Source organism: Pagrus pagrus (assembly GCF_965226575.1).
Source record: "Pagrus pagrus genome assembly, chromosome: 12".
NCBI classification, from domain to species: domain Eukaryota; kingdom Metazoa; phylum Chordata; class Actinopteri; order Spariformes; family Sparidae; genus Pagrus; species Pagrus pagrus.
Genome location: NC_140196.1, coordinates 24,414,254 through 24,425,011, shown reverse-complemented (window position 1 = coordinate 24,425,011; position 10,758 = coordinate 24,414,254). Strand labels below are relative to the sequence as shown.

Below are 10,758 nucleotides of genomic sequence, written 5' to 3'. Positions count from 1 at the left end.
AAGTAACCGTTTGCAGTCAAGAAATAGTTCAAGCACATAACACTCTGTCAAACCACAACATGTCATTTTGACGCTTTGATTATTTGTATGAAATATAACTTGTTCATTTGTGAGCTTTAGAGATAGCTGTAGGCAGATTTTGTGACCTTTGGATAGAGCCAGGCTAGCTCGTTCCCTCCGTTTCCAGTCTTGATGCTGATAGCCAGCTGTCGGCTTTAATGTCATATTTAGCGTACAGATGTGAGAGTGGCATCGATCTTCTCATTTAACTCTTGAAGGGGACCCTTTTAGGTGAAAGAAGGCAAAATAAACTATCATCCCCCGTTCCACATTTAATAGTCACAGAAAGAGACACCTTGAAACACACTTATAAAATAGATTTTCTTTTAAATGGAGAACAACGACCTAAAGGTTCATTCTACATTCAGGTAAATAAGGGATAACTTGTACAGCAAAACGAAGTAACAATGGTTCAAATCTATAGCAAATATGCAAAACTGATTAAATGGAGCATTGTATGGTTACTTATACTAGTATACTGTATTATTCTTCACAAGTGAAAAATATTGATTTAATTGAATTAGTACACTAATTTATAATGCCACTTCCCAAAATGCTCGTACACATTCAAGAGAATAAGGGTCAGCACTTGAAGCTCTTGATAAATGTACTAGTAGCACAGCCTATCAATACCAGCAGCAGAAACTGAACAGGAAGGAAAATGCTTGGACAGTAATCTGACTGAGGTTTGCTCAGTGGCAGCATACAACATCCCCAGACTCTGTGGGTGACAACAACAATCAGTCCATCAAATCTCTCCACACACATCCATCTACAGCCTCCTGCAGGCAGGTTTGATACCATAGACTTCATTAATGGGAGAAGACAGGGCAGGACTGGCTACTGTATCCACACAGAGGAGTGAGGTGTGGCGATGCTGGTAGAGAAACCACAGTCTGATTACCGCTTAAACAGATTCAACTGCTCGGTGAACTGCTGTCTACCTGCGTCTTCTGCCATCAAAGTTAAAAAAAAATTTTTTTAAAAATCACCAAGAGTGATATACTAAGTTAACCCTTTCCAACTACATGAAGAAGAAAGAATCAGGAAAAAAAATACTAGTTATTGAACTGACATTCTCATTATCCACCCATGTTGCCAGGCTGATGCTGATGATGTGGGTGATGATGAAAGTGATGATGATCACTGGGAGGGTGAGGATTGTGAGTTTGATTCTGAATTGTTACGTGCTGATGATCGGTATGATTTTGGGGACTGTGTTGGTGGTGGTGTTTTGAATGATGAGGATCATGATGAAAATGGCTGTGGTGATGAGCCGCTTCTCTCTCCTCTGGATCTTCAGTGTCCAACTCGGTTGTTGTCGTCGTCGTCTCGTTCTTCATGGTGCCGTTCTCAGGAACCTACAGAAAGACGGCTTTCTTTACGTGTATTTTTGTAGTTTTAAGCTGAATGAATTGCATTTATAAAACCCCTTGGGGGCAGCAGAACAAGCTAAAAACACAACATCAACATATCATTATCTCATCAAGTTGCCATTTCAATTACCTTTTTACATATCCAGCAGTCATTATTAATTTAGACGTGTTTATGACAGTATTGTCTTCTGTTTTGGTCTCCACCAACTTATGAAGGAAATATCTGGCTCTTTAACTGCTGAATGCTCTGCTAGCTAAACTAGCCAGTTGTTAACTTTCTGTGTCTGCTGTTTGGTGTTGGTAGTGTGTAGTGGGTGTATCACAGCGGTTTTTGTTTGTTTGTTGTTTACTAAAAACAGCTGCCTGTTGCTGCTGAAAATAAGGTTGATGAGGGCAAGAAAACCAAAACAATGAGCTAAAAGAAACAAAAAAAACCCCCCTCAGTTATAGGGGGTCACATTTTTGATTCGTAAATTGAAAAATCGATTGGAATTAGCTTTTACATTTCAATTTAAATGCAGGATCTGACAGAATTTTTGCTCTCCACCTCAGCCTACTTGCACACATCTGAATTAAAAAGAAAAAAAACACAGCTAGCTTACTGGTAGTCTGCAGGATGAATTCTCAGAGATGTCAGAGATCATTTGTTGATTTGTTGGAGAAGAGGGTTCACTTGGGACTTACTTTGAGAAACCTAACCAACAAACTGATTTTCTACATTTGATGTTCATTGTTAATTTTTTTATGAACTCCTGTTTTGTTTTGTTTTGTTTTGTTTTTTCTTTTGGTGAATATTATTTGGGCTTGCCTAACCCTAACCTGCAAAAAGCCACCAGGATAAAGTTGTTGTTGTTGTGTAATAGCTCTCTCTTTTCAAAGAAGGTTTTGAAAAGTTGTCAGTGCATAAAACCAATGATCTGCTGATCTCTACAAATCCAGATGCAACGGTGATAATTTTCTACAGGTATGACTTACACATAGTCATACTGTTAATTGTATTATTGACTGGTGCAGCTTTAACCCAAAGAGTGCATTTCATTGTATTTATTGTAGTTTGGGTGAGTAATTCATACTCAACACTGAAAATCACATGTAAAGAATGTGTGTCACCATTTCCAACCCTTTGTGTATGTGTGCAAGCATTTGTGTGTGTGTGTTTTGTGATTACTCACAGAGCAGTTGCAGATGTTTTTATGATAAGTGGCTCTGACTGCGGCCTCTACGTAGGGATAATGCAGGTAACTGTAAGGCAGCACTATATGAAAGGTGAGGCGACCACACCTGGAGAACGAAGAAAGAGAGAATCAACATGTAGATGGAGGTCACTGAAATTTTCTTGGCCTTCTCCTCATTTTCACAATAGGATGCATGAACAAAATTATATAATAATGGATTCAAGGATACGATTGAAATACCATTCATTTTAAATACCATGCCAGGCCCTTTCAAAGCTCTCTCTTTTTGTATCCCCTTCTGTGTGTGACTCAGAACTAATGTGCCTACACACTGAGATAAATCATAGTTGTGCTTTTAAATAATCTTGTAGAGAGACCACTGTTTTATAAGCCAGAAACTGGAGGTTGGAAAAATGTATGAACACAGAGCAAAGTCAAATTTGTGACATGAGACCCAAAAAACTGCCAAGACAAGGGCGCCGGGACGAGTGCCACTGGTGTTTTGACATAAAAAACAATCTAAATCTTGAAGAGGGGCATACCTTACCTATCATAGACCAAAAAGTCATCTTTGTCACCATCCAGAGCTTCCCACACGTCTTCTTGAAAGGGACCCTGCTGGTACACAGGAACACCAGCAGGCGCTCTTCTCTTCAGCTCCCAGAACATGGCTCTGGACTGAGCATCTCGCTCATTTACTATCATGAAAGACACCTCTGTCAGGTTGCTGCGGGTCAGCTTGCTACGCAGGCCTCCAATCCTACAGATGGACAGAGAGAGAACAACTCTTCACGGTTAGCAATGCACATGGAGTTTTTAAAAGACATTAGCAGCCACGACACCAATTACATTTTGTATTTTTACAAAAATTAATTAGATCTATAGAGTTGCCCAAAAATGTTGTATTAGCTGTTGTGTTGTGATTGAATGGAAATTGAATTGAATAATTGAAATTATTCTTTATAGCTTTGACTTATGTGAAATATCAGAATGGTCTTTAAACATTTCATTTAGTCCTTGTGAGATCAAATTCCAGCATTTTTTTATTGTTTTTCCACGGACATCATTCTTGTCATATTCTTTATTGTTGTATTAACAATGAAGTTAGAGTGTGTAAGTAATTGATAACAGTAACTGACAGTGACTGAATGTGTTGCACATTAAATTGCAACAGTCTAGCTGAAGATTGCTGAGATGACTTGTTGACTTGCATAAGAATCTTTCAACTTTCCCCTGACCTCTAACCATTTTCACACTTTGTATATAAACGACATATGCCTAATAAACTACTGCATTTCTCCATAAAGTCAATTCTCTTACTTGGAGGCCTGCGTGAGACAGAACTGTCAGCTGGCCTTCAGTAGCGCAACCACAACCACATTTCCCAGCAGGTTTTGCATGGGTGCATGTCCCTTTATTGTCCAGTTGGGGGCAGGTTTGCAGATCCTGGAGCCGTCATTGTCCCCCTCCACTATCAGAGAGACATGTGCGGCCCACAGCAGACCTGGCAGGGCTGTGTACAGCCACAGCGACGAGAGAGAGTGCATTTTCCCTCCCTGGCGGGCTGGACTGAATCTACCTGATAAGAAAGATGTGCAATAATCCATGTTACTGTGACCAAAGGCACTTTGTATGTGCATTGTCATACATGTAGCCTAAAATTCAACTCAATTCTGAGACATGCATATAATAAAAATAAAAAAAAATCTAAAACATGGATTGAGGAAATAAAAGTTATAAAGTCACTGAAGTTGACGTCACAAAACTCATGCTAAAGCCTCTGCGTTACATATAATCACAGTCATGACAACATGAATGCAGTCTGTAGACTACAGTGCACCACATGCAGGCAGATTCAATCACTGGCAGGTTTCCCCCACCCTGAACAAAATGGCCAGTCAGTCTGATCCCCAAATAATTAAAAGAGTAAACCCTCATTGTCTTTCTCATCACATGTGGAGATAATCTGCAAAAGAGTTTATTATGGGCTCAGCTGCCAACAGACAGAAGAATGTTGGGGGCAAACGGGCAGACAGGCAGAGAGACAAAGAGAGGCTGGGACAGCAACGTTTACAGCCTCAGGGACATCCACAAAACTGCACAAAGACATGAATGAGACTTTATTGTTAGCCGATTTGAAAATACTTTAAATCTAGTCATTAAATTGCAAATGATATATCTCAATCAGTACTTCAGTCTCTGGTAAACAACCTCATAGCTCCAGATTCATCAACATGCATACATGCTCACATTAGTGTGTCCCATAGTGAGTGAACCAAAATGATATGAAGTGCCTAAAAGTGCATTAACACACCTTTAAAATTGATTATTTTAAAACGAAGAGTATGAAATAAAACCATCCCTCTGACACAAAAATGCATTATTTTGAAAACACAAAAAAACAAATACAATTGGTTAACAGATTTCATCATTTACTTTTCAAAATAAAAGACTTAATTCAAATAAAAGTAAATAAAATCTAAGATTGAAAAGAAGGCCTTACCGCTGTGCTCTCTGTCCTGTGACCCACATAGACAGTAAACCCCTGTTGTTTTTAAAGCCTGGGTGGTTGACTAAGCACTCCCCCAAATCAAACAGAGAGAGAGAGAGAGAGAGAGAGAGAGAAGGAGCTGCTATCTGTACACAAACTTAGTGTGCAGTCTCAAACGCATCAAATTGGACTGCACTGGAGTTTTAATTGTGTACAAGTTGCAAGGATTTTAAAATAAAAGTATTTAAATCACCAGCACAAATAAAGCCACAATGGTGAGCCATAATCGATACAACTAGTACATATAGTACAAATAGTTTTATGAGCAGCTCCTCCCATTCTTTTACAAATAAGTGTTCATATTTTGGGGCATTTTAGGCTCTTACTCTGGAGAGTCAACCATAGAGAGATGCCTCTCATTAGAAAATGAGCAAAAATGTCTGCAGTAAAAACAAAAGACACCATGCCTTTGTTGGCTGTGTAAAGACATTGTGTCAATATGTGTCACCCATACAGCTACTTGAGAGAAATGTCTTGATATGTATAATATTAACTATAGTTATAGTATCAAAAGTCATTTTCTGACAACAAATGTACTTAAGTAAAAGTAAAGTATACATATATTTACATGTACTGTATGTATACACCTTATAATGTAAATTTAGTATCATCCAGGTAAAGATAAAATAACTTAAAAAGTGTTACTTTGGCTTTGATGCGGCATGCAATCTGCAAGGTAACTAGTTACTAAAGTTATCAAATAAATGTAGGGGAGTAAATGGTACACAACTTGCCTGCAAAATGTAGTGGGGTGGAAGTATAAAGCAGCAGAACATTGAAATAATCAAGTACAGTACAAGTACCTCAAATTTGTCCATTTATATTTAGGGCATTTAGCAGACGCTTTTGTCCAAAGCGACTTATAATAAGTACATTTGTCAGAAGAAAGAAACAACAACATACCGCCGTCGATAAAGTAAGAATGAAAAAATAGAAACAATTTTCAAGCCCTCATCTGAGCATAGCAGCTGCTATTTATCAGGGATACCTTAAGTACATACAGTAAGTGCTATTATGTAAGTGCTAAGGGTAAGAACATACAAGTGCACAAAAGGTATCGAGACAAGATGACATATTTCAGTCTTGAAATACTCACAGACTGCCTGACCACTGGATCTACAATTACTTTCTGACTTACCAACAACAAGATAACATGCAGCTGCCTTCCCCTAGACACAATGTAACTGAACAGCAGATTACTGGTTGCTCTTTATTTGCAAGGACAGCTCCTCCCTGCAATCAAGCCTATTCACCACAGCTGAGTTGGCCGAAACTGGCTAATGACCAATCAGCATCAATAGATTCACAAGAATTTACACAAAGGGTATCTAGACAAGATTAAATGTTTCAACTAACCCTCCTCACAGAATGCCTAAACACTGGATCTACAATTACTCTCTGACCTACCAACAACAAGATAACATGCAGCTTCCTTCCCCTAGTCAAAATGTAACTTGTAGAGTGCTTGAGTAAATGTACTTAGTTACATTCCATCACTGACCCTCCTGAAGATGTATGCTGTATCTCTTTCAGTAAGTAGGCTATCAACTGTATTATTTGCAGGTTTACTGAGTGTTAATAAACAACGTAGAATCAATAGGCCAACAGCCGGACTTTTCATTTGAGTCACTGTTAATCCTGGTTCTTTACTTGGTTAATACCCAACATGAATTTCTTATACAAACTTGAATCTGAATCTGAAAAATGAATCAGTGTAACTTCTTTTCAGTGTAATAGATCACTTCTGGAATAAAGACTGTTGTAGAGCAGCAGTGTTTCCATCAAGGTGTACACACACATAACCTTTTCATGTTTTTAGCCATGCCAGCAGCTAGCTCTGGGGTGGGTCAGTCACTCTGTTGGTCAGCTGGTCCACCACTTTGGTCCAGACTGAAATATCAGTGCAACTACTGGGTGGATTGCCGTTATATTTGGTATAGATGTCCATGGCCCAATAATTGGTTTGAGAAATGTTTATGAAAAACCTGCAAAACTAATGACATTCCCATCCCATCCTACCTCAGCTGTACATTGTTTAGCATTAACTAATATCATCATGCTAACACACTAAATTTAGATGTTCAACATACTATACCTGCTTAACATCAGCATTGCCACAGTGTGTGTTTTAGCATGCTGACATTAGCATTTAGCTCAAAACAGCAAAGCTGTATACTTTAAACTTTTTGTATATGATATTGATCTCATTACTGAGTAATATTTACTTTACTATGTGTGACTCAGGCGTTTTGACTGTGCAGAGGTGAATGTCGGCCTACGACAAACAAAACCATGGTTCCACTTTTGTAAGAGGCCAACATCAATGGTACTCAACACAAGGAGGTCAGAGTGACAGACTTACTGTTTGCTTTAGGGTTGTATTGTCGGTCAAAGAAACAGATGCAAACTTCATGTACTGTAAAGCTTCAGTAATTAAATGACTTGGTCAGTCTTCACAAACCTGTAAGCAATATTTGTCACATGTATCAAATCCTTCTACCTAAATGTTGTCTTCATGTTGCAGTTCAGCTTAGGTAACAAGCCACCTGCAAAACAAATATCTAATCTCTCATGTGAGTGATTTGTTCAAAGTCCAACCTGAGCCAAAAAAAAGACATTTTTTGTTTGATGCCAACTAAAGATAACTTGATCAGAAGCTGCACACATCACCTGATAGGCCAGTTGCTACAGTGGTGTTTAGGGACACGTGTGGTTATTTTTGTTTTTGCTGGTGGAGTCGTTAGCTTTCATTTCCATTCTAATGTAACAGTAGAGATGGCAACAATGTAGTTTATTTGTTACAGTGAATTGCCTGATATGAACTGCAGATGTGTAGTACATCTTGACACACCTTTAGACACACACACACACACACACACACACTCACACACACACACACACACACAACAGATATAATTCTTTATGATCACTTTATTTTCTCACAGTGTTGATAGCAAATGTCATGTGACTTACTGTGAGTAGGCTGAGCTTTTCTTTCAAAGACAACACTATCTCTGTTAAATAGATCAACAGAACATATTTCAGACTGCCACAAAACAAAGATGTTTCACTTCAAACAGTCAAACAAAATATGTTCAGTGGTTGGAAAATCATATGTTCTATTATTATTATTATTATTTTTAATATTATTACAAGAGTCCAATTATTCTGATGAATATTAAATGTGTTCATAAGAAGCTCATTAGAGGTTAAATGTGCTAAAGGCAATCTGACATACTCAGAACATCATTTCTTAACTAGAGAAGGCAAGTCCTGAAGAACTTGCGGTTGTGAATGCACCCTGTTGAGAAGCAAACGCCAAATGCGCAATGGTGACGTTGAAAACTTTGAATAATGTCCAGAATATATGAAATATGTTGAATATTTGAAGGTTTTTGAAGAGCTGACGCCAAATGCGCAATGGTGACGTTGAAAACTTTGAATAATGTCCAGAATATATGAAATATGTTGAATATTTTAAGGTTTTTGAAGAGCTGACGCCAAATGCGGACTGCTGGCTTTGAAAACTTTGAATAATGTCCAGAATATCTAAAAACTGTGAAATAATTTAGGGTTTGTTGAAAAGCTAAGGCCAAACTGAATTGGTGGCTTGAATTTATTTGAAGTCTCTTCTGAAGACAATGAAGCTTCCTAATAGTTGGGTGAGAATGAAGGATTAAAAATAGAATATAAGCTGTGAGCCAAACAGGAGTATGAAGAGATGTTACAGTGAGAATGGATCAAATACTCTGAATGGGACTGAAACGTTAAATAAATGTCAATGTGTCAGTGATTGGGAACATTTCAATATTTAGATGGAGATTCTGGCTTGAATTAATGAAAAGATAATAGTTAAATATAGTTGAAATGTTGGGAAATATACTCTGTAATACACTGGGTGTAGTAAACTGACTCATTGATAAATCTGTCTCTCTATCTCGGTTGCCACAGTGACGGTAACCAGGGTGGTCGCGGCAACGGACTGTGGGAGTTGATTTAATAGTGATTTCTGCTGAGGTTTACCTCACATTAACATGCTTCTCCCTCCAAAACAGTAACTGCTATCACTCAAATAATGATATGGTCAAAACTATGAGAGTCTTGTCAACATTTTGTGAAATTTTTGTGTGTGTGTGGTCAAAAATGTGTCTTCTGGAGCAGTTCAGAAAAGTGGATGTGTTTGCCTGCCTCCAGATTTTTTTCCTATCAATTACATGGGACTTGATGCGGCAGTTGGTCGGTGTTGCTTTCAGTTAAACGCCCACTGAGCCAAGAGTTTTTGTCCGATTGGCTCCAGAGAACCACTCTAGCGACCGGCACGAATTTTCCTACAAGCTGATGTGGTTATTTTTCTGCTGGAGTGAAAATTGTGGATGCAAGCGCGAGTTGAAGACGAGATTTTCTGAATTTTTTTGAGGTGCTTCCCACTCTGTCAGTTGGCTCCTCCACTCTGGCTCTCAACATTCCACCCCATACACACCAATGCAAAAATCTGAAAGTGCCTGAAAAGTTACCGATGTTTGAACTGCGACTGTGCAAAAAGTATGAATGCTGTGAGAAAGATGAATACAGGCTTGAATGTAGACACATAGTTGAATATTTCAAAGTTTGAATGGAGTTTCTATCTGGAAGTGTGAATGATTAGCTGAGCTTTGAAAATGCTTGAAAAAGTGTGATCCACCCAATACACACCAATGCAAAAATCTGAAACGTTACCGATGTTTGAACTGCGACTGTGCAAAAAGTATGAATGCTGTGAGAAAGATGAATACAGGCTTGAATGTAGACAAATAGTGGAATATTTCAGAGTTTGAATGGAGTTTCTATCTTGAAGTGTGAATGACTAGATGAGTTTTGAAAATGCTTGAAAAAGTGTGAAATGTGGGATTTTTTGAACATTCCGTAATCTGCTTGAATGGGAAAAAATGGCCGGAAAACGCTGAATATCTCGGAAACTATGAATGATATGAATGAGAAAAATAGACGCGGTCGATTCCCAATTGAGATGAATATTTTGGTTTTTGAATGGAGTGAATACGTTGAAAAATGTTGAAGGAGTTAAGGGCCAAACTTTCTGACCCGGAAGATATAATAATAAAAAAAATAAAAATAAAGAATTCCGTGCGTAGAAGAACATATGTTGTGAATGCCTCCTGCATTCACAACCAACAAGTGATTGATGGAAAATCATCTGACCAAACCCTGATCAGATCTTTGAAAGTTTGAGCAGGACATTTCTGTTGAACTGAACACCTTCATGAATATCCAACTCATATAGCGTTCAATAGATTTTCATACCTGACATACAATTAGTGTTTCCTAAATTACTTTTAAGAGGCTGATAAGGAGAGTTAAACTCTCTATGTTTCCATTTAGTAGTCTAAAAACAACTACCTTGTTATATAATTTGTTGAGTTGTGTACTAACATTATGTTTCTAGCAATGTTAAAACCCAGAGAAATCCACAAATTTACTCAAGGTAACAGTGGTTTAATTTGGTCACCTGTTGCTCTGACTTCTGGGAGAGAGTCAGAGGGTGAGCGAGGAAGTCAGTGAACACGACTAAACGTAGGTTGAATAATAAGTCGCAAAAATG

At 38.1% G+C, this 10,758-nt stretch overlaps 1 protein-coding gene across 3 annotated transcripts; it reads right to left on the bottom strand.

Annotated features, from left to right (window-relative positions):
• Positions 1 to 319: 319 nt before the first annotated feature.
• selenop2 (selenoprotein P2) lies at positions 320 to 6,340 on the bottom strand. 3 transcript variants are annotated; one of them, XM_084368584.1, is made up of 5 exons: positions 6,301 to 6,340; positions 3,932 to 4,186; positions 3,159 to 3,371; positions 2,609 to 2,717; positions 320 to 1,421 (listed from the first exon to the last, which is right to left on the bottom strand). In XM_084368584.1, the coding sequence occupies exons 2-5, from the start codon at positions 4,156 to 4,158 to the stop codon at positions 1,143 to 1,145; spliced, it is 828 nt and encodes a 275-aa protein (XP_084224710.1). In that variant the 5' UTR covers positions 4,159 to 4,186; positions 6,301 to 6,340; the 3' UTR covers positions 320 to 1,142. The 3 variants fall into 3 exon arrangements, with proteins under 3 accessions (XP_084224710.1, XP_084224711.1, XP_084224709.1); XM_084368585.1 differs by having other exon boundaries at positions 3,932 to 4,190; positions 6,301 to 6,326; XM_084368583.1 differs by lacking the exon at positions 6,301 to 6,340 and adding an exon at positions 5,115 to 5,171.
• Positions 6,341 to 10,758: the final 4,418 nt, after the last annotated feature.